The 23,336-nt window shown below is 42.1% G+C and overlaps 1 protein-coding gene across 1 annotated transcript in view; it reads left to right on the top strand.

Annotated features, from left to right (window-relative positions):
* Positions 1-23,336, top strand: part of CFAP44 (cilia and flagella associated protein 44) — a gene marked incomplete at both ends in the record, with an annotated part of 51,571 nt that overhangs the window by 113 nt on the left and 28,122 nt on the right. The window contains 13 exons of the mRNA XM_082336648.1: positions 408-515; positions 5,531-5,620; positions 6,373-6,465; positions 7,355-7,526; positions 8,597-8,759; positions 9,788-9,890; positions 10,208-10,424; positions 11,689-11,803; positions 12,317-12,481; positions 13,724-13,879; positions 14,592-14,639; positions 15,732-15,831; positions 21,560-21,654. Coding sequence (XP_082192774.1) covers positions 408-515; positions 5,531-5,620; positions 6,373-6,465; positions 7,355-7,526; positions 8,597-8,759; positions 9,788-9,890; positions 10,208-10,424; positions 11,689-11,803; positions 12,317-12,481; positions 13,724-13,879; positions 14,592-14,639; positions 15,732-15,831; positions 21,560-21,654 — 1,625 coding nt within the window. The remainder of the gene's footprint in view (positions 1-407; positions 516-5,530; positions 5,621-6,372; positions 6,466-7,354; positions 7,527-8,596; positions 8,760-9,787; positions 9,891-10,207; positions 10,425-11,688; positions 11,804-12,316; positions 12,482-13,723; positions 13,880-14,591; positions 14,640-15,731; positions 15,832-21,559; positions 21,655-23,336) is intronic.

The raw sequence follows: 23,336 nt of genomic DNA, 5'->3' as shown, positions 1-23,336 counted from the left end.
CAGTCCCCTCCCTCCGCCGCCCCTCGCCCGGCGGCAGGTGCCCCCCCCAGCCGCCAGCTTCGGAAACGGCTTAAAACCATATATTTATATATTAAAAATGTGCAGACAGGTGTAGGTGAAGATAGGGACACAGGTGCGTGGCCCCGGCTCTGCCGGCTGGGGAAACGCGCCGTGACTGACCGGCGGCCGGGAGCGGCGAGGGGCCGAAAGGGCGGCCGGGCAGCTGGGAAACACCGGAGGAAACGGCAGAAAGTTTCGGGAATTTCAAATTTCATTTGAAAAGATCGCAAAGACGTCGCTTTTCAAATAAAAAAAAAAAAATACAGGACAAAACCCTACCGCCAGCCCCTCTGATTTACGGCGGCGTCGGCGCTGCGCGGTGCCCGCCTCAGCCCGGGCCGTTACAGCGGGTAACGGCCGCCGCCGCCCCCGGGAACTACCGGTCCCGGAGCGCTCTGCGCGCCGCGGCCGAGGTTGCCTGGAAACCGGTAACGCCGCCATGGAGGCGGCTCCAGGTACGGGGCGGCGGGGAGGGTCGGGGCCCGCTGCGGAGCCGCACGGGGCACGCATCGCCCCTCCGGGGGGGGCCGCAGCCCCCGTGTGTCCCCGCGTCCCTGCCCCCGGGAGCCACCCGGCTCTTGGCGCACCTACGGGGCATCCCCTCGCTGCGCCCCGCCGGGTCCCCTCCACGGCACCCACCCCCTGGCCCCTCGGAGGCTCCCTCCCCGAGGAGCTCCGGGTGTCCCCTGCCTGCCCCGTGGCTACCCCCCGCAAAACAGCCTGTCGCGGGGCGCTTCTGCCTCGCCGCGGCCTTTTCCCGGTGCCCCGGTGGCAGGGACCCCTCGGAAGAGCATCAGGCCAAGGCAGCGCTGGGCCCGCACCTCTGCGGAAGGCGGGTGGCATCACCCTCGTGCACTGAAGTCAGCGTGGGACCGGGCTTCCGACACAGAGGCTTTTGGAAAAGAAAAGCCTTTATTCTCGTGTAGCTGCTTAGCTTGGTTGAAACGGGAGCGAATGTTCTGCAGCTGAGGCGGACCATCCCGTAACTTCATTTGCAATGTGGGACTTGCTGGTTTCGCTGTACCGTGCGTGAGGAAGAACGGCGGGGCGAAGGCACCGCCACAACGAGGCAGTTAACTTTATTACCTGTTGCATTTGTGGCACCGTTCTCGTGTTCATTTTTATGGTTTTCCTTTATCCTGTAAGTTAATAAGTAACTGCGGTGATGTCACCTGTTCTCTGTTTCTGCTTCATAAAAACCTGGTAACTAACCTTTATTCACGAGGCAGACTTTAACAGACCTGAAACTTTCGCTTGCGTGAGGCACAGCTAGGACATCTGGATCATATAGAGGACTACTTTAGTTGTAAGGTTGGAAATTAGAGTTAGGTTTTATTTCTCCTAATTTTATAGGAAAATATTTTGAATGTCTGCAACATAGTATTAGTGAGGTTCTAAGCAGGGCTCTCCTATCCACTGCTTTTCTTTCTCTGATGCAGGGGGGAAAAGAGACAACGGGGCTGTAATAAAGATGACACGTCTAGGTCCTGCTTTGTAGCTTTATCCTTGCTGTCTCAGTCTCTGACTAGTAAATATTTTATATACTTAACCTTAGCTGCTCTGAGAATTGATATCTTCTGTTATTCTCCTTGCTCTCAAGTCTTCTAGCTATTGTAAGAGAGAGAGCAATATTCTCTATTACGAAAAATTATTTCCTTGGAATTTTGGGGTGATCGCCTAAACTGACTTTTATTACTACTTTTGTAGTAATCCTGACTGATAATGATACACAGACAGCACTGGATAGCTATGCCTGATTTACACTTGGATATTTTTCTTTGTGTATATAAGCACTAAAAGAGTTCAGGTTTTTTTGAATGAAAGTACAGTTTTGCGAAACTCCGCTGCTTGCACGTGTTGCGCTCATCAACAGCCCAGTAAACTGCTGATGTACTCTGATGTGGTCCGAAGGCTGAAAGGAATGCTTAGAGAGTTGTTCGATGGCGTGCTTCTTTTCATAAAGAAATGGGAGACTCAGAAAAAAGTGCTGAGGGGACTGTATCTGAAGACGAGTTAAACACGCGGGACTTGGCGTATGGGAAGAAATCCCACACACCCACAGCAGAGCTAAACCTGAAGAAGATGCCTCAGCCTGGAACAGATGATTAGTATGTAATTCCTCATGGCAGACACCCCTCATGATAGCCAAACGTTGCACTCATTATTTTAGGCCAGTGTTACCCCCAGGCCAGAAAAATAGCAGAGTGTAGCCCGTAAGGCTCATAGTATGGTGCTAAGAGGAGTCAGGATTGGAAGCAATAAAGCAAAACAAAGTCCTGGGATGAACTGAATTACTTCATGTGGAATAAAGACAAGCAGAGGAATAACACACAAGACAATCTCTCCTGAAGGAAAGAAGAAGTGACTTTTTTTTTTTTTCAAAGCCCACCGGTGGCCAAAGCTTTTCTACAAAACATTGCACATTTTGGAGCAAACCAAAAAATGAAATCCTGCACAAGTAGCACAGTGTAGAGATAAATTTTTAATCTCTTGCTTATTACTAGTACTAATAGCACTGCAGTTATGTTCTGCAGTCATAATAGTTCCCTATTTCTGCTTATCCTGAATTAGAGGACAAAACTGATGATCACTCTTCCGTAGATGTAAAAGCTGAGGTGAGATAGGTGATGTCTTTTAAGCACAGACACACAGTTAATGGTGGGGCAGAGACAGCTTAAAATAATAACTACTAGATATGTTCAGTTTCTAAAGTAAAACTGTAGGCTGCATTTTGATCATTATTTAATTTGATGCGTTTTATGCAGTTGAAGTGTCAGTGACAGGGTTTATGAAGGCAAGCACTGCATTTATGAAGCTCACACGTTTAAACGCCTTTTTTTCTGGAAAGAGGAAAAATGTAGGATGACACAATACAAAGAAAATGGTGTCATCTCAGTGAATTTGTTTACGTGTTACCAAATAAACACCCATTTGATTTAATTATCCTGTATTTTGAATAAACGAGACAATTGTCTGAGATGAGAAATCTCTTGATGTCCAAATTTACTGAGAATTTTTGGGAAGTTCCTCTATATAAGGATTCTGTGGGGCAGCAAAATTGCCAAGAAATGTCTAAGTTTTGAAATAACTGAAATAATATACCCAAATGAACACATTTCTCCCTTCAGAGGTGAGCTGTGGCTTTTGAGAACATAGCTAAGAGAAAGGCAATTTGAAAGAAAATGGAGCTTTGCTGAAATTCACAGCTTATAGCACTGGCCACTGAAACAAAAAAATAACCTGAATTCTCTCCTGAGTGAGTTCTTAGAAAGCTGAATGGTGGAACTGATGTGGATCTGCATAGTGTTTCAGGTCAGTATCTTGAATTGCTAGGACTAGTGGAAAAAAGTGATACTGTCCTGGTGAGGCATACTGTATAATTAGGGTTGGGAAAAATGTCTCGTTGCCAGCTTGGGCTTTTTCCCCACTTCACACCAGTTCTACTTGCCACTATCTCAGTTTTCAGTCTCAAAAGCCTTAATTCTAGCTTGTTTAGGAAAATGTCTCAAAAAAACCCCAAACAAATGGGAAAAGAAGATCAGCATTCAGAGAGCTGCATACCTTTGTCACCATGAACCTATACAAAAGTTTTCTGGATCCGTCAATGCATAAAACCCAGAATCTGCAACCAAAGTAGACGTGTTCCCCCCTTGAGCCTCCTCCGAGTCTTTAAATTCAAAATTTGTTTCGGCACAGTGCTCGAACGCCATCACAGTAATGTGCACAGTGAACATTGCAATAGCTTTCTTTAACTAGAACCCAGATATCAATGCAGGCGGAAATGTTCATACCCTCTTTCAGCCTAAAGCATTTTCCAGATATGAATTAATTTATAATGAAAACTATGATAGTCTTAATTTTTCGAAGATAAATGATTGCTAATTAGTTACAATAATTTGAAATCTTATAGCACTTTTCTCTATGGATATCAAAACACTTTGCTAAGATTGGTAAGTATTATTATCTCATTTTTCACAAGAGATAACTGAGACAGCCAGAGGTGAAATGGCTGATACAAATTGTACACGTCATTACTAGGTCTGGAATTAGAATTCAGGTCTCTGAACACTCCACTATATATTTATGCAACTAGTCTGTAACTATTCCTTCAACTTCAGTGATACCAGTTCTGTTACCCCATTAAAAACTCATGAATTTCATTTAAATATATTGAGATATAGTGCAGTTGTTTTCTTTTGGTTTGTTTTCTGAATTTAAAACTTTCTGCGTGTCTATTTTCAAGTTTTTCTCAGCACTCCTGAGGGGTAAAAGCTCATTTTAATTCTTAAATGAAATTATGCAGAAAAGTCAGACTCTGGCGGAGACTCGGAACCTCTGGATGAAGACTGAGTAGGGCAAGTTGACTATATAATGACATGAATGATACGTCTACAACATTTCTTTGCCCTCGCTGTCCTTCTGGTAGACGGCATTATCTTTGGACACTTTGCCTTTCCTGAAATGCCTGAAAAGTCTGAAATGCCTCAAAAGATCTTTTCCCAAATGGATTCCGACCCAAAGCCAAAACGAGAAAATGCATTTTTAGGGACTTTTTCTTGGTGTCAAAGTCACGCTTACACATAAAAAGAGATTTGTTTACATCCTGCCTATATTTGTTATTCTGAATATTACGTTCGACTTCTGAATTTTGTGATTTCTGATAGTGTTTTATAGCTGTAGTATTTGTACAAAATTGTTCCAATGTTCATTTTAAGGTGTTTTATTTGGAAATGGACACCATATTTGAAATCAAAAGGCAGAACAAATTTAGAATAAGAGCAATGCTTGTGCTTTTTTACTTCTTTCAGAGACATTTATGTAAATGATCACTGTGTTTGTTTTTTATATGAAAAAAAATTGGGTCTTTCCCACTCCAGAGGACGATGGTAACTAGTGAAATGGTAGCACTCTGAAAATGATAGTCTGAAAGCTAAAAAATTTGGGGGGGGGGGGGGGGTGTTAGTTAAGCTGTTTGAAGTTTTTTTTAATTGTGTTAATTTTATTAATTCGCTTTTCATGTATGTAGAATATTTTGAAGAAAGTCCTTTTTTCTTAAAGATTCATCTTTCCTGCTTCTCCATTCAAGATATTAGATGGTCTCAGAATGTCTATCTCCTGATATTTTTGTGAAGCCCACCAGAAAGGTGGAGGAATAACCTTGTTGTCTCAAAAGCAAATTTCTCCCCAGTATATTAAAGAGAAGCCCAAAACACGTAAATCTGTCTTCAGCTTCCCCTGTGACGCAATATTTAGCCTTTCGATAGCAGTGTACACAGAGCCTGGAGTTCTAAAACCTGACCCAATGAAGTCACCCTACAAGTTAGGACAGATCTTTGGGTTATCCATATTTGTGGTGTACAGGCAGAACACACATATTAACTTTGGGAATCTCAAAGCATTTGAGAGGAAATGAAAATGGTCTAACTGGCAGATGAAGGCAAAAATACTAAAAGTTCCTCTTCATGACCAGATAAAGAGGCGATGCCATCTTCTCCAGGGGAACAGGAGGGAGCGGATGAGAAGCCCGCGGAAGGTGCACCGGCAGATCACACTGGTGTCAGTGAGTATTTCCTGCTGTTATATAGTGGTTTAAATACTTGAACCTACAGTAGCTTCTGGCTTCTCCCATCACTCACCCCTTCCTTCCTCCTATGTGTTCATCTTCAGTTGCTGCTCTCGGTATTGCCAAATGTAATTTTGACTCTGGTCAAAGATGACCCCTTCCAGTGAAGTTCTGGGCTGACCACTGTGTCTGCAGTTCCCGCTGCCCTTAGCCCACAAAGTCTCTCCCCTGAAAATATTTGCTGCTTGGACCTGTCTCTGTAGCTAGTACTGCAATCAATTCATTAACTCCGCCAGTCTCTTCCAGTCAGAGACCTGTATTTCTCTTTTTAACACCGTTTTCATCTTGAAATGCCTGTCCGGTGTCTATTTCAGATGTTCTGCATGTCGTGTAACCCACTAGATCTAGGTAGCATGGATAACAAAACCCACTACTGAGTCTCCTGTGGAACTTTGGAAGGATTTTTGATGCTTATATTGGCACATTACTTTCGGCGTTTGTTTGATCTTCCTATTATACCTTTTTCCTCTTACGGGATGTGTTTCTTTCCTTCCCCTAAGTTTTAAAATATGGTTTTTTGAAAGCAAACTTCTCCCTATACTTAGTGCTAAACAGCAGGAAGTCCGTTGTTGGGCAGAAGGGATTTGTTTTACTACTACAGAACTACGTATTTATTTAACCTGGCATGTATGAGCAAATTAATCAAAGGAATTCATACGTAAGAGAGTCATCTCATTTGTCCTTTGCAGAAGAAAGCAAAGCTAGTCTTCCAAAGGAATCCCCAACTGCAGAGGAACAGGAGGAGGAAGTGGAGCAAGTGGAATCAGACACTGAGAACATTGGTGAGTACTGCTTTCCACTGAGGAGATGTTGACATGACCTTAAAAATCCCACTACTTTCTAGTTTTCGTTTTTTCCACTGTTATTGTTATGAACAGCATCTCAGACCAGTGCCATCATGTTACAGTCACTGAGTTTCTCTGCTCCCTTTCAGTTGGCTTACCTTGTGTCCTTCATATTGCTCTTCCCTGTGGCTGGTGTCCGACCACTTTGTTGGTTGTTTTTCACAGAACACCTAGGAGAGAAAAAAATCAAGACAGGGTGAAAAGCTTACAAAATAGGTAATGGGGATTTGATTTGAGGTATCAAACTGAAAAGTGCTTTCAATAAGTGCTTATGACTAGTTTGAAGTCAAGTTGACAGTATTCTGCATTGCAGTCTAGCGAAGACCTACACTGGGTCACACATTAGCAGTATGCCTTTTTGAGGACAATGGTGTCTTATGGTGGTCTGTTGTATGTGTTTTTATGAATTGTTTTGTATAATGATATGTGTTCAATAGCTGCTGAAGAGAGACACTTTAAACTTCATTTCGTTTCTAAAGCTGAGACTTAAACACCAAGCAAAGCTGAACTGAACTGCTTCGGTAGGTTTTAAAATGAATGTTTTTAAAACACTCTCGAAATTTTTCTTCTTCAAATTCTTCAGTTTTGAATATTCACAGTAAAGTTTTTAAAAGCCTGAGGGAGCACTTGTTACAGACGATTCCAGGACAAGTTGTAAGTAAGACATGGTACCCCTGTTTTGAGCTATGGAGTGCCTATTACTCTGTTGAAGGAGGCAAAGAATGTGTGAATCCCTCCCTTTTGCAGTTAGGTGCAAATATCAGCAAGGAGCCTCAAATTTGTGGTGAATATAAATTTCCCTTATGTTCCCACTTCTGAGATGCAGAAGGTGATTTGGAAGAGCAAGACAATAGTCAAGTACCCTCGGAGGCACAAAAAAGGCCTGAGAAGGTAGAAAAGAAAATCTCGGAAACTTTCTTCTATAACTATGAAGATATACATTCACGGCCATTTGTCACTGAAGACTCTGGGATACCAAATAACCTTCTTACTCTTAAATATCCTTTCTGTTGAGGCTGTGCAAATTTAAAGCTAAAGATATTTAATATATATTCTTAAAATTGTACTTGTCTAATTTGGAGTAGCCTATGGGGCATTAGTGGGATATCTTTGGTTGAGACACAGATAAGAATCCTGACCAGTTATGGTTCTGGGTGAATTTAATCTTCAATGTTGTCTTGACCTCATAAACCTTTCTTACTGGGTATAATCCTTACTGTTAGAAGTACTCTTGTAGAACTAGATCATGGCCAAGTTAGCGTGACCAGGAAGAAGACGAGCGCAAGAATATCCCCTGCAAAGCTCTCCCTTTCTGTGTAGCCACACTGGTGTTCCCCAAGAAGGTGAGGGGAGGGCAGGAGAAGAGCAGTGTACCTCATACTTCCTCACAGAACTGCTAAGGGACAAGTGGGGAGGAAACCAGGTAGATTTGTAGCCTGGTGCTCAGAAGATCTAAACTGGTAGAACGAAGGAAGTGATGCCCATCAATTAAGAGCTACAATAAGTCCTCTGCTAGGTATGGTCAAGTAGGATATGATATGTGACTTTCACAGGTGCTGGTGGTTTTCTCTGCAGACACAGTCGAGTTGCTATTGACGACTGGATTTTCGCTTCTCTACAACTACCTGTAAATATTTAAGAAGTGAGCTTGGGCACTTCCTTCCACAAGAGATCAAACTTCCTTCGTTTGATCTCTTGTCTGTAGAAGAGTTCTTAGTAATCTAATGCACATCTCTTACATTTTGTTTGAAAAGAGAACACCGATAGAATATGAATTCCTTGCAGCCCCAAAGGATCCAGCAGAGGCAAGAGGCGTGCCCTGGAGTGGAGATGAAAGGATGGAACATGAACTTGAGAAGGTCTTCACTTGTGCCTTCCCCTCAGTTATAGAGGCTTGATATATTTTACCTTCACTGTATACTGAACAAAACTGTCATCTCCTACCATCAGGCTTTTAGTCACCAGATTCAGTATTCCCATTTGAGTTTTGGTTTAAGTGTTTCTATCCACTTAGTAAACTTTTCTAGAAAGCCAGTGTCAAACGTTTTCCTTATCGAACTGTTCTCAGACATTCTTTTGGATATGACTGCACCAGAAGTGTAAACCTGCTGCTGATGGATAGCCAAACACTGATGTACATAGCAGGCAACCAAGTGGTGCTCCTGGACCTGAAAACTAAATCTCAAAGCTATCTCCGGAGCAGCGGTGGTGGTGGGATTGGGTTTATCACGGTATGCCTTTTGTTTCGCTTTTTAGGATGTTAGTCACTTTCTAGAAGCCAAGCGTTCGCTTGATTGCCTGATGGGATATTTCTACAGCTGCACATGCACATATGTAAGAAAGTATGGTATTGATTAGGGGGGTGTGTGGACCACGCAGTGTGGGCTACTCAGCCCATCAACGTAATTGGCAGAGGACAAATATCTGCATACCTAAGTCCCAGGATCAGGTACCTTAAAGGACTGACAGGTGCCAGCTGGGATTAATTTTTAGAACTATTACGTTCTTATTTAAAATTTTGGCTCTTATCAACTTTTTTTTTTTGAACACTCATCTCTCTTAGTCACAGCTGATATTAGTATAGTGTTTAGCCTGCAGTTAAAATTTAGAAAATCAAGTTCCTAGATAAATGAAGAGAAAAGGTATCTGGTTTCACTCTAGTAAGCTCCCAGCAAAAGCTTGGACTCTCAAATGCTTCCTCTGGATTTGAAGCACCTTACCCTGTGAAGGGCTCTGCCATCTCTCAGTTGAATTCCATGTGAGCAAGGCTTTCACAATACCAGCCTCAGACTGTTCTGCTACATTGTAAGCAGCCTTTTCTGGGGAATCATGGTACATCTTTATGCCTTCAGAATAATGTCATTCAGGATGGCTTTTCTGCAGCTGTTGGCTGAAGCAGATGACCGCTGACAGAAATGCTGCCCATGGAAAGATCAGCTAGTGGGTTGAGTGAGGTAGGAATAGTAAAAGAATGCATGATAAAGCAAATTATTTCACACTTTGTCATGGTTCTGTGTTACATGTGCAATATACCATTTTGTGTGCATAATGGTTTTACCATTTTGTGTGCATAGTAGCTTCATTCTGATAGTGAGCAATAGATTGGCAGTTGTTCTAAATACACGCACAGAAAAATGCAACCTAGTATTTATGGCAATATCTTTTGACTAATGAGTGAGTAAATACAATAACTTAATAACTAGCAGGATAGAGACAAAGGTGTCATTACAGCGTGCAACGGGACTTTTGCTTTTTCAAGGCACACCCTACTAAGCAGTACTTTGCAGTAGGAGAAAAAGGAAAGAAGCCAAACCTCATCATCTACGATTATCCTTCGCTGAGGCCCTACAGAATACTGCGAGGTAGTGTAAAAAGTTCTGTTTTCATTTGACACAAATGGGCCAGTGTTTATAGATCCCAGCAGATGGAGTAGCAGGTCACTTTAGGAGTTTAGAAGGAAATACAACCTTTTGGTCCTTCACAGCAAAATAGAAAACACTGGTTTCAAGCTTTTTCATTATTGCATGGGAGGAAACTTTTATTTAGTAGAAATAGCCAACTGAGAGTTATTACCTAGTGAAAAAAATAATTGCAGTGAAATCTGAGCTCCTCCTAAGTAGATTTTCCTATTGTTTCTTCCTCTTTCACGTGTGTGTGTATTGGGGCTTATATGTTTCAGATGGAACAGAGGAAGCCTATGTTTTTGGTGATTTCAACGATGCTGGTACTTTGCTGGCCAGTGTTGGGAGCAGCCCTGACTACATGCTGACTATCTGGGACTGGAAACAAGAAAAGATTGTGTTGAGGTCAAAAGCTTTTTCACAGGATGTTTACAAGGTCACATTTTCTGCCGATAATGAAGAGCAACTAACTACATCTGGAGCAGGACACATCAGGTAGGTTTACTGATTAGGATTAATACATATCACCTCTAAAGTAATACTATGTAGAAGATGACTAACAGGAATGTATCATGAGCAAACATGGACCAATGAGGAATGCTATTTTACCTGGCCATTACAATTACAAAAATCAGAATGCCTCCTGTGCCTTCTGGGCTTTCTACCTTTGATTTCTTGAACTCATCTGCTGTTTGGGCAGCCGTTAGAACTGGTTGCCAAGTCGTGGATCAGAAACCCTCTGATACCACCAAAAGCCTGCAAGGAAACCTTAAAAATATGTGCTTCCATACGCTCCCTTCTCTGGTAAGTTCATGGATCCTTTTGTAATAAAAAATAAACCACAACTTTAAGCTCTTTGGGACAGAGATTAGCTTTGTGTTCTGTATTTACCCAGTGTTCAATGTTAATACAGCAGAGACTTAAGATATGACTTGGATGCTATTGTAATAGAAATGATACCTTTACAATTATAACACATGTAAAGTTTCTTTGAATTTTAACAGAGGAATCAGATCAAAATCTGAGACGTGCTCTATAGTTTGGTTGCAAGGTGGGTCTGAAACAGCAAATGGCTTATTTAGACCCAGAACGAATGTGGCTTAGAATATACTATTTATGGAAATCTGACAAAACAAAATCTCTTACAAACTTTCTTTTGAGCTAAAATACTATGAATAAACTCTGAAATAGCTTTTATAACATGATAAACGTGACCCTTCGCCCAAATGTGGCCTCAGATTCCTATTTCCAACACCTGTCTTAAATGTAATGTCTCCTGCACACAGAGTGAACCATCCCTCATTGCAGTAAATGTTAATTTTTTTGTAATGCAGTAATTTAAAGTTATGTTTTATATTGCTAGAAATATAATGATCAAATAGAAATCGCTATGAAGATCTAGGATTAAACCTTTGGCTCAGTGAGATTTTATAGTCAAGCTCAAGTCCATGGGGGTACTTGGATGAAATTCACTGAACACCTTAGTCCCTTGGATTTACAAAGTTGAGCATCATACACTGGAGATAGCAAGAGTAAAATAGGTATCCCTAACTACGTGTATTGCTTGTAGCTGGAAAGATGTAGCTATGCATTTTACACTTATTAATTTTCAATAGTAGTTTAATCTTCATACTGCCCATTCCAAATCCTTTTCCTGTGAAAAAAGAATAATAAATGAACAGCCCTTTCCTCAGAGGCATCCCTGGTAACACTTACAATGTCTGAGAGGGGCTGAAGAGTGTGTTTTTGCTATACTCAGGTTCTGGAAGATGGCTCTCACATTCACCGGTCTCAAGTTACAAGGAGCTTTGGGCAGGTTTGGAAAAACAGCAGTGACCGATATTATAGGTTATGTGGAGCTGCCTGATGGGAAGGTAAGTAAGAAAAAGTTTAATTGATTTGATGTTCCCTCTCAGGTTTTGATATAAAGTGTACTGAATAAGGTGGAGAGTTACTATTTGCTTCAAAGTGATTTGAATTAGACCCTCAATGCACTGCTCTGATAAGCTAATATTGACATTAATTTGCCAAAAACCTGGCTTGCTTTGTAATAATTGAAAAGTACGGTTAGTATTGTAATTCTCAGACAAAAGATCTCTGTTGGCTTAGAGCTGAGGCTCCTCTCATGGGGTAGTGAAAACATTTGTGTAAAGAAATACAAAGACGGTTAGCCCTAATCTTTAACCGTTTCAGTGCATGTAAATTATGCCACATTGCTAAAAAGTTGAATCTTTTCACTGTTTGCTCCTTCTCTTGCAAATACCTGTACATTGCTATCAATTTAGTGCTTTCGTGGAAGGAAGCCACAACTGTTAACCGGATTCTTGCCAATATTTCTGCGTGGTGAAGTGCAGGTGCTGATGTGCTTCTTTTCGTTTGCATTGAAGGTTATTTCAGGGACTGAGTGGGGTAACTTGCTGCTTTGGGAAGGGGGCCTCATTAAAGTAGAGCTCTGTCGAGCTGGACACAAGCCCTGTCACAGTGGCCCTGTCAGCCAGTTAGTTCTGGATGAAGGAGAACTTGTCACCGTTGGAAAAGATGGCTTCATTCGGGTGAGTTTTTCTTCGGCTCTGCCTTTAGGTGTGCAAATTTGTGGTCAGCAGGTAGATGTTACACATTTTCTTTACCAGGGTTTATTTATGGAGGCAATTTTGCAGTGCGGTTGCTTTCTGAGAATGAATTTTTAGAACAAACAGAATAAGAGCACATCTCCACAGTTTATATGTTTGAGTCAGGTAGTGTTTATGCAATGTTCTCTGTTTAATGGTAGTGTATAAATCACCTTTTACTCTAGTAAATCGAAACAATTTTCAGTGATTCTCTAAAAGCTTTGTTCTTGCCTGCATTCTAACATCTTTTTTCATGTGTAGTTTTGGTTAATCTTTATAATTTTCAGGTCTATTAATACATTTGGTGTTATTTCGAAGGATAAACTGTGGCGATATTTGAAATTAATTTTCTGAGTATTTGAAAGCTCAGATTATTAACGTTAAAATGACATAGAAATTAACTAGCATCTCAGAGATACCTATGCTGAAATAGAAAAACAATTAAAAGAAAAAGCATCCTGAAGTTAACATACAATTCTATAAATTAAGGTTAAAAAGTTTTCCTTATCCATACCACCAGTTTCTGATTTCACCTCGCAATTATGAAGGCTTTTGCAATCTTGTTTGCCCGCTCTTTGAGGGAAGACATGATGTGTCTTCTGCTGATGTGTGAAAGACCCAGATAATCAATGGGAAGCTGGCTGTTATAGGCAGCGGAGGGTTCCAAACACCCTGAGGTTTTTGTTGTTGTTGTGTTTCATAAATTGATATTATCCCATTAGGAAAATTCACTTGGTTAGAAGGGTGCCAACCGATGTCTTGTCCTTACCCCACAGAGCAGAACACGGATGTGTTAGTTTTCCCATTCTTTCTTCTGTGCTGCCTCAGTATGAGCAATGCTGAGAGCAGGCAGATAGCCTGTACTCTATAGTTCTGAGGCTGCCATGTATAGCTCTGCTAGTGCCAGGGCCGAATTTCTGCTGCTGTTGTTTCAGAACTGGACGGAGAATTTTTACATATACTTTGCACTGCACCCAAATGTATCAGATAGTAGTTGTTGATTGTCACTGTCCTAGCTTACGTTCAAAGGAGCGAGGCAGATATGACAGGTTTCATACTCTACCTGTAGAATTAACGCTCCCACAGTTTCTTATAATTTTGAATTTCCGTATTAATCGTGTATGAATACATAACCTGGCCTTATAAAACCCTTTTTTTTTTTTTAATGCTTCCAACTCCATGAAGGTGTGGAACTTCGAGACAATAGATGCTGCTGATTCTGTGGATGACACAGGGTTACTGGAGGTGGAGCCTATGAATGAACTTCATGTTGGCAAGAACGTCAGTCTGAGTTTCATGTCCAAAGTTCATGACTCTGGACAGCCCGTTTGGTACGCTCAGGTAAGATACGCTCAAGTATCTCCACATCTCTGTGGAGAAACACGGAATGAGGGAGGTGATGTTAAGTAACAGCAGGAGTCCATTACAAATCAGTACATTTCTTTTTTGTAGAATTCATTCTTCTTCTGGAGAGAGAGATATGTATATATATCATCTTCTTGTTTTGTGTGTATACACATATGTGTATATATATATATAACATCTTCTTCTTTCAAACACTGGAGCAGGCTTCCTAGAGAGGTGGTTGATGTCCCATGCCTGTCAGTGTTTAAGAGGCATTTGGACAGTGCCCCTAATAATTTGCTTTAACTTTTGGTCAGCCCTGAAGTGGTCAGGCGGTTGGACCAGATGATCCTTGTAGGTCCCTTCCAACTGAACTCAACTATGCTATGCTATGCTATTTGATTCTATGCTATTCTATTCTATGCTATATTTTTAGTGTATAGTAACTATACACTAGTTACTAGAGTCTCACCAGTGGGCTTTCAGAGCCAGAACTGCATAAGAATAGGAGAAAGTCAAAAGGTATTGTCCAAGTCCTGTTATCCTGGACTGATGGATAGGACTGATAGGACCAACATCACCACACTCAGTCACTTCAGTTTCACAATGATAATCATCAAGGAATTTTTAAGGAGTCATTGTGGGCAGGTTTATTTCCAAATGGAGTTTGAAAATATTCAAGTTACATGTTTTTTTTTTTCTGCTTTAGGATACCAATGGAGCAATCTGGAAGCTGGATTTGACTTTTTCAAATATGGTAAGTTTGTTTTCTTTTTCTTTCTTCTGATTTCTTCAATTCCTTAGCAATAACTTCCTTTAACTATACTGGATGCATCAGCAATGAAGTTCATGTTTTATGAAGCTGCACAGTGGAAGATTTTAGCATTGAAACAGATTTTTGTTGTTGTTGTTAAAAATTGATCTTCATAATGCTATTGATTATAATGACTGTGCAGGATTATAAAAAATAATTTTTTTTTTTTTTATTCCTGAAATTTTGGCTGCCAAATTCAAATTACCTTAAGGGAGTTTTATTCTTATAAACTGGTAATAGAAGTTGCATGGATGCAGGAAATGAGTTCAAGGAGTATTGATATATCCTATCTAGATAGGTGTTTGAAATAATCCTTACTGTTGTCTCTAAATGACATAAAGATCTAGGAAAAACAAGGAGATGAAATGCACTTCACATGTTTTATCCTACTGGTTACCAGTGTTACTGCTGGAGATGTTTTTGATGGAGAAATAGATGACACAGCTAAAATGGGGGCATTTAATTTTTGCTCCCAAACATATTAAAGTAAATAGGAACAATCCCTTTGAGCGGAATAAAGTTCTGTGGCAACCGGTAAAATTATGTTCCGAGAATTTTATGGTAAATAAAAGATGTACAAAGCATAGTGTAAAAACTAATGTAAAAAATGTATAGCAAAACCTGGAATTCCTTGGATGATGAAGTGATTTCCCAGGCAGGGTAAGCCCTCGGCTGGTGAGCATTTTCTTTGCCTTCAGAGCAACAGTAATTTGTTAAAAATATTAATTCCAAGCCTGAAACCACTTAATGAAAGGCATTCCCCTTTACATTCACATAGAAAATGATGGAATTTTAAATGAACTTAATGTTTCTACCCTAATTTTGCTCATGGTCTTCCTATGAAAATAAATAAATTATTTAAATAAAAAAAAAGGGGGGGGAACTGCATATAGGTACCTCAGGCATGCCAAATTTTGTTCACACAAACAACACCTGTCTAGATTTTTCAGGTTCACTGTAGGTATGGCTGGTAATACTTTATAAGTGCAGCTCCAGAATGCAGCAGAATTTCTGTTCTTCTGTTTTGCACTGCAGACCCGCGATCCAGAGCGCCTGTATAGCTTTCACTCTGGAGGAATTGAAGCCCTGAGTGTCTCTCCCGTTACATACCTTCTGGCCACCACTGCTCTTGACCGTAAGTACACTATTCCTTTCCTCTCATACCACTGTTATCGTTTTTGAAGAGCAGTGATGCCTGGTTTGGAACTATTCTGTTTTGAACTGAAGTTGTGTATTTGCTCTTGAAAAGTCAAAAGTCACTTTACAGACAATTGTTATTCCTGGGATCAGTTCTTTAATAGTTAAAAGACAAATCGTTCCTGTTTTGAAATAATGCATTAAGACTGCTTCATGTAGGATTTTAACGAGAGAAGTTTTTAATGGGAAGCTTTGTAGATACTGTTCGTTCAAGGAACAGCTGAAAAGATGAGACATTTGGTTTGAATAACAGCACTTATATTCAAGGCTCTGGATTGACAAGTGTTGGGATCTTTGTTTTGTAAGGAATTACATACATCTCTAGCATTGTGTAAGTCTGTGAATATTAATATTTGTGGCTTTGTTAGAAAATACAATAGCTATCATGCTCTCAACAACAGCTAACGTGATTACAGACATATTTAACTGTCCTGGTTTCAGCTGGGATAGAGTTAATTTTTTTGTTTTCCTAGTAGCTGGTAGAGTGCTGTGTTTTGCATTTAGTGTGAGAATAATGCTGATAGCACCCTGATGTTTTAGTTGGTGCTCAGTAGTGCTTACACTAGTCAAGGACTTTTCAACTCCTCGTGCCCTGCCAGTGAGAAGCTGGGAGGGGGCACAGCCAGGACAGCTGACCCAGACTGGCCAAAGGGATATCACACACCGTATGGCGTCATGCCCAGTATAGAAACTGGGGGGAGTTGGGTGGGGGGCAGTGACTGCCGCTCAGGAACTGGCTGGGCATCGGTCAGTGGGTGGTGAGCAATTGCATTGTGCATCACTTGTTTTGTATATTCTTTTATCATTATTATTATTTTCCCTTCCTTTTCTGTCCTCTTAAACTGTCTTTATCTCAACCCACGAGTTTTATCTTTTTTCCGATTCTCTCCCCCATCCCACTGCAGGGGAATGAGTGAACGGCTGTGTGGTGTTTAGCTGCCTGCCCGGTTAAACCACAACAATCCTTTTTGGCACCCAACATGGGGCTCAAAGGGCTGAGATAATAACAGATCTGACCAGAGCGTGTTAAAACAAACTTGTGATAAGCATTCATTATATTAGTTTAATAGGCGCTGGTCACAGCATCGATTCATTCACTCTCAGAGTTGTTGTGCTTGTTCCCACCATTGTGTTGTGTAACATCTTAAAGGTCTTTTCCGACCTAACCGATTCTATGATTCTGTCTTCCTTGCCGTATGCACTCCCTGTGGTGCTGTTTATCACCGCTGGGAGCTGGATTAAAGTTATCGCTTTGCTGTACTGTGTAACGCTGGCTTATGGTATGATAAAATTATTGGTCTTGAGACCGTACTCAGCACTGCTGCCATCCCCGTACTTCGGGAGCCATCTCTCGGAAATTATTAATAATTACACTCTTTACCTTTTCTCCTCGTAGAGGCAATTTATGGGGGAGATAAGGGGGGACGCTTTCCCCCACTCCTTCACCTTCCCTTTCTCCTTCAGGCTAGTTAAAACAGCTCTCAAGAATTTTGAATATTCTTGGGATGTTCAAACCAGCATGTTCCTATTGCTATGTCTCCTGAATGTGGTTCAGGTCTTGTTTAGGATTAAACAACTATTTAAGAATACCATCGCTACAGGCGCTGTGGCTACTCAGCCCCCCATGACAGACACTGCAGCTGAACCAGAAAACCATCCCGTGCCGGTATCGGTCGCCCCTATACACAAGAAGAAATACACGATAAAATCAGCTCGTTTAGTAAGGGATGAAGATGAACCAGGGCCATCATGAGAAAAGGAGGAGGAAGAGGCAGAATGCATAAATGAGATGGTAACCACCCAATCCCTATCCCTGAGTGAGCTGCGACACGTGTGAAAAGATTTCAGGCGAGCACACTGTCATCTGGCTGCTCCGATGCTGGGATAACGGGGCCAGAAGCCTGGAATTAGAGGGTAGGGAAGCCAAGTAGCTGGGATCCCTTTCTAGGGAAGGGGGCATTGGCAAAGTGATTGGAAAAGGAGCACAAGCCCTCAGCCTCTGGAGGCGACTCCTGACAGGCATGAAGGAAAGGTATCCCTTCAAGGAAGATGTTATATGTCACCCAGGCAAGTGGATACACACCATGGGCCACCCTGTGGTTCTACCTGCATGACCACAGAGAGGACATGAGGAAGTGGGATGGAAAATCTACCTCAATCCTAGAGGCACAGGTATGTGAGGTGCAAGGAAAAACAATCACAAAGGAGGGTTCCTCCAGGAAAATTGCTGCTCCAGATTCCAGTGGGCCATTCCCCAGGCAGAGCAGAAGGGCTGATCTCACTTCTGATCTTTATAAAGGGACTTCTGACTCGTATTTACAAGGAGTGAGTAACAAATACTGTGACCAGGACTAGAGGGGCCCTGCCTCCAGCCAGGTGGAGGAAAGGGACACCCAGGTTTACTGGACTGTGTGGACTCGATGGCCTGGCACATCAGACCCGCAGGAGTATAAGGCTCTAGCGGACACCGGTGCACGGTGTACGCTAATGCCATCAAGCTATAAAGGGGCAGAACCCATCTGTATTTCTGGAGTGAGAGGGGATCCCAACAGCTGACTGTACTGGAGGCTGAAGTGAGCCTAACTGGGAATGAGTGGCAGAAGCACCCCATTGTGACTGGCCCTGAGGCTCCATCCATCCTTGGCACGGACTACCTCAGGAGAGGCTATTTCAAGGACCCAAAAGAGAACTGGGGGGCTTTTGGTATAGCTGCCTTGGAGATGGAGGAAATTAAACAGCTGTCCACCTTGCCTGGTCTCTCGAAGCACCACTCTGTCGTGGGTAGCTGAGGGTCGAAGAAAAACAGGTGCGGATTGCCCCTACAACAGTGCACCAGCAGCAATATTGCAGCAACTGAGACTCCCTGATTCCCATCCATAAGCAGATTTGTTGACTGGAGAGCCAAGGAGTGATCAGCAAGACTTGCTCACCCTTTAACAGTGCCATATGGCCAGTGCGAAAGTCTAACAGAGAGTGGAGACTAACAGTAGACTATTGTGGCCTGAATGAAGTCACGCCGCTGCTGAGTGCTGCCGTGCCGGACATGCTAGAACTTCAATATGAACTGGAGTCAAAGGCAGCCAAGCGGTATGCCACCATCGATATCACTAATGCTTTTTTCTCAGTCCCTCTGGCAGCAGAGTGCAGGCCACAGTTTGCTTCCACTTGGAGGGGCGTCCAGTACACCTGGAGTCGACTGTCCCAGGGGTGGAAACACAGCCCCACCATTTGCCATGGACTGATCCAGACTGCACTGGAAGAGGGTGAAGCTCCGGAACACCTGCAATACGTTGATGACATCATCATATGGGGCAACACAGCAGAAGAGGTTTTTGAGAAAGGGAAGAAAATAGTCCAGATCCTCCTGAAAGCCAGTTTTGCCATAAACCAAAGTGTGGTTGAGGGACCTGCACAGGAGATCCAGTTTTTAGGAATAAAATGGCAAGATGGACATTGTCAGATCCCAATGGATGTGATCAACAAAATAACAGCCATGTCCCCACCAACTAGCAAAAAGGAAACACAAGCTTTCTTGGGCGTTGTGGGTTTTTGGAGAATGCATATTCCAAATTACAGTCTGATCGTAAGCCCTCTCTATCAAGTTAGTCAACACTAGGGGAGCTGCCAATCGAGCTGGCCCCGCCCAGTCAAAACTTTTACATACTGTAGAGGCGGATAAAGTCCCTGTAGTGCACATAAAAAATATGCTGGGGAAGACAGCCTGGGTTATTCCTGCCTCGGGCAAAGGCAAACCCATTCATGGGACTGCTTTTGCTCAAGGACCTGGGTGCACTTGGTGGGTGATGCGGGAGGATGGGGAAGTCTGGTGTGTGCCTCAAGGGGTACCTCAAGGATTTTAGGTGAGGTACACATCAAGGTACCTGATGTGTACCTCAAGGATTTTAGGTGAGAATAGCCAATGAATTGAATTGTATGATGTTAATTGCTATATAATACTGTATATCATCACTTCTGTGCTGGCTATACGCCATATCAACGGTATTACAGTAAGGATCACCTAGATTAATGAAGAATGAACTTTGATGAAAACCGAGCAAAGCGCAGCAATGATAGAACCGGACAAGCACAGCGATAATGGAACCAGAACTGGCTTCAGCGTGCAACAGTCCAACACCACGCACCGTACCTCCTGCCCTGAAGGACTGTTACGGCAGATGAAGCCCAAAGTCATGGACTAAATGAACTCAACAAACATTTTATAGGGATGGCCCATAGACTAACAGAATGATATCTATGTGTATATATCAAAAGATGGGAAAACTGGTGGTGATTAATTGGAATGTATTGGAAAGTGTGGGACCGGGCCATGATGTAGGTGGTGTAGAATAAGGGGTGAATACTGTCCTGGTTTCGGCTGGGATAGAGTTAATTTTTTTGTTTTCCTAGTAGCTGGTAGAGTGCTGTGTTTTGGATTTAGTATGAGAATAATGTTTATAACACACTGGTGTTTTAGTTGGTGCTAAGTAGTGCTTACACTGGTCAAGGAATTCTCAGGTTCCCATGCTCTGCCGGGTGCACAAGAAGCTGGGAGGGGGCACAGCCAGGACAGCTGACCCCGACTGGCCAAAGGGGTGTTCTATACCATATGAGGTCATGCCCAGTACAGAAACTGGGGGAAATTGGCCGGGGGGCAGTGACTGCCGCTCGGGAACTGGCTGGGCATCAGTTGGCGGGTGGTGAGCAATTCCATTGTGCATCACTTATTTTGTATAGTCTTTTATAATTATAATAATTATTATTATTATTATTATTATTGTATTTCCCCTTCCTTTTCTGTCCTCTTAAACTGTCTTTATCTCAACCCACAAATTTTACTTTTTTTCCCGATTATCTCCCCCATCCCACTGCAGGGCAGTGAGCGACAGCTCTGTGGTGTTTAGCTGCCTGCCCAGTTAAACCACAACAAACTTATACAAATATTGCAATTTAGGCCTCTCACAGTTAGCTTTATCACGGTTTGAAAGAAGAACCACTGGCCCGAATATTAACAATGTCATTCACACTTCTCAGAAAACGCTACAAGGTCTTTAACTCCATTTTTGTCAGCAGTATCTTGTCATTTGTCTGTGTTATACAATGTACATGCACTTCTAGCCTGAAGACAAACTCCTACCAGTTGAGCAAATGACACTTAGGATATACGCCAGCTGGAACGGAATTTTATGCAGACCAATATGTGTGTCTACTAATCTGTTAATTCTGGTGAAATTGGCTTTTCTTTGGACAATCTCCCATTTTCATCCATTTAAATATTTTCCTCCCTAGGCAATTCCAAGTAGTAGTGTATCATCTTTTCCTATGTTGTCAGTACAGATTTTCCTTACAGTATGTCACAGTTCTGTGATTACTTGAAAATTACACATCGTTGTCAGCATGTGACTTCTTCCTACAACCCTCAGCCCTGACAACTTTTGGGAGCCTGTAAGTTAAAGAGTGAAGAAAGCTTATATTTTTGTTCATGAGCACCACGCTAGCTGTGGTACTCTGTAACCATCAGTCATGTCTTTCCAGATGGGCGTTTGATACTCAAAGAAAAAAATTAATAACTTTCTATCCAGCTTTAAATAAATAGACATTTCTCCATAAATTTTAAAATATATGTGACATTGCAAGAAATAAATTCTTACTGTCTCTTTTCCACACAGGGTCAGTGCGTATCTATGATTTCATCAGCAACAGCCAACTGAGTGAAATGAAGTTTAAACAAGGAGGAACAGCACTGACGTGGGCACCTCGTGTTGTGAGTTTTTGCTAGTGTGTTAACAAAAATTCATACGGGGCCTGTAAGCCTGCCAGCTTCAAGAAAGTTGCTCAAAATACAAGACCTTAAAGAAGTCACTGTTAGGCCATGCTGGACTTTACTGTAGTAGTATGTATGTATAAGTTTGTGGAGTAGGATGTATGTGTACAGTTTGACCTTACTGTGGATTGTCAGGTATCCTGCTTTGTGTCTTCCTGAGATTTTAAAATCAGATCTCAGTGTGTAGTCCCAGGAAATAGTCTTAGTTTATAGCCTAACAGCTTCTATTTAACCCACGCAGAGTAATTGTCAATTAACATGAGTTAGTTAACACATTTTGAAATGACAGCCCAGACAATCCACAAACATTTGGAGATAAATCATAAAAAAATGTTGCCAGAACTGATCATTTGTGGAGTGTGGAGTCTATCACTTTTAGACATATTTGCTAATTTAAATTAAAATAGTGTCTAGTTATGTTCTTGAGGAAACACAGCAAGCCTGGTGGGTTAATTATAAGCAAAGTTATGGAGGAAAGTGCTTATTTGAGTTTCCAAGGCGAGGGTAACACTGGGACAGTGCTCTTAAAACTATAATTCTGGCCATGCAGACGTTCAGGGATGCTGTTAGGTGATGATCTATACATCCACGAGGTAAGCGGATTGCCACAATAAATTGTACAGCATTACAAAACTGACTCAGTTCAGTTTTACAAAAGTTGGTACTAAACATACTGTAAAATCAAGGGTATTTAGTCTACCTAGCTGCATTTAAAATCTCACTAGATACTTACACATAACTTAAGGTGCTCAAACATATTTGAAAATCTGTGCTATTAATCTAAGAAAATTTCATCCAACATACTTTGAAGCACCTATATACCATAATATCCTCATAGGCAAGCTAGCAATGTACAGGTTAGATAAGTGAACAGTGATATGGATTTAAAACTGCCTAAATGGCTGGGCCCCAGGGAATAGTGATTAGCAGCACAAAGTCCAGTTAGAGGCAAGTCTCTAGCGGTGTACCCTAGGGGTCGTTACGGGTGCCAATATTCTTCATTAATTACTTGGGCACTGGAACAGAGTGCACCCTCAGCAAGTTCACAGACGATACAAAACTGAGAGGAGTGGCTGGTACCCTACAGGGTTGTGCTGCGCTTCAGGGGGGTCTCGACAGGCTGGAGAATCGGGCTGAGGAGAATCTCGTGAAATTCAACACGGGAAAATGCGAAGTCCTGCATCTGGGGTGGAATAACCCCAGGCACCGGCACTGCCTGGGGGCCCACCAGCTGGAAAGCAGTTCTGCAGAGAAGGATCTTGGGATGCTGGGGGACACCAAGCTGACCATGAGCCAGCAATGCACCTGAAGAAGTCCAACAGCATCCTGGGCTGCATTAGGAAGGCCGTTACCAGCTGATTGAGGGAGGTGATCCTTCCTCTTTACTCGGAGGCCACATCTGGAGTGTTGGCTCCCTAGTAGAAGAAGGATATGGACTTAATGGAGGGAGTCAAATGCAGAGCCATAAATTTGAGGTCCGTGAGTGACTCACCTTGATCATTTACTGAGCAATGCTATGGTACACCTGCTTATCACAGAGGGCCTTTTTAAGATAAGACATCACGGGCTGATGTCCCCAGATAACGGGAAGATAGTTACCCTCAGCTCCCTTCTGAACAATA

The sequence above is a fragment of the Platalea leucorodia genome, assembly GCF_965183815.1.
Source record: "Platalea leucorodia genome assembly, chromosome: 2".
Taxonomy (NCBI): domain Eukaryota; kingdom Metazoa; phylum Chordata; class Aves; order Pelecaniformes; family Threskiornithidae; genus Platalea; species Platalea leucorodia.
This window is presented reverse-complemented; position numbering and strand designations above follow the sequence as displayed.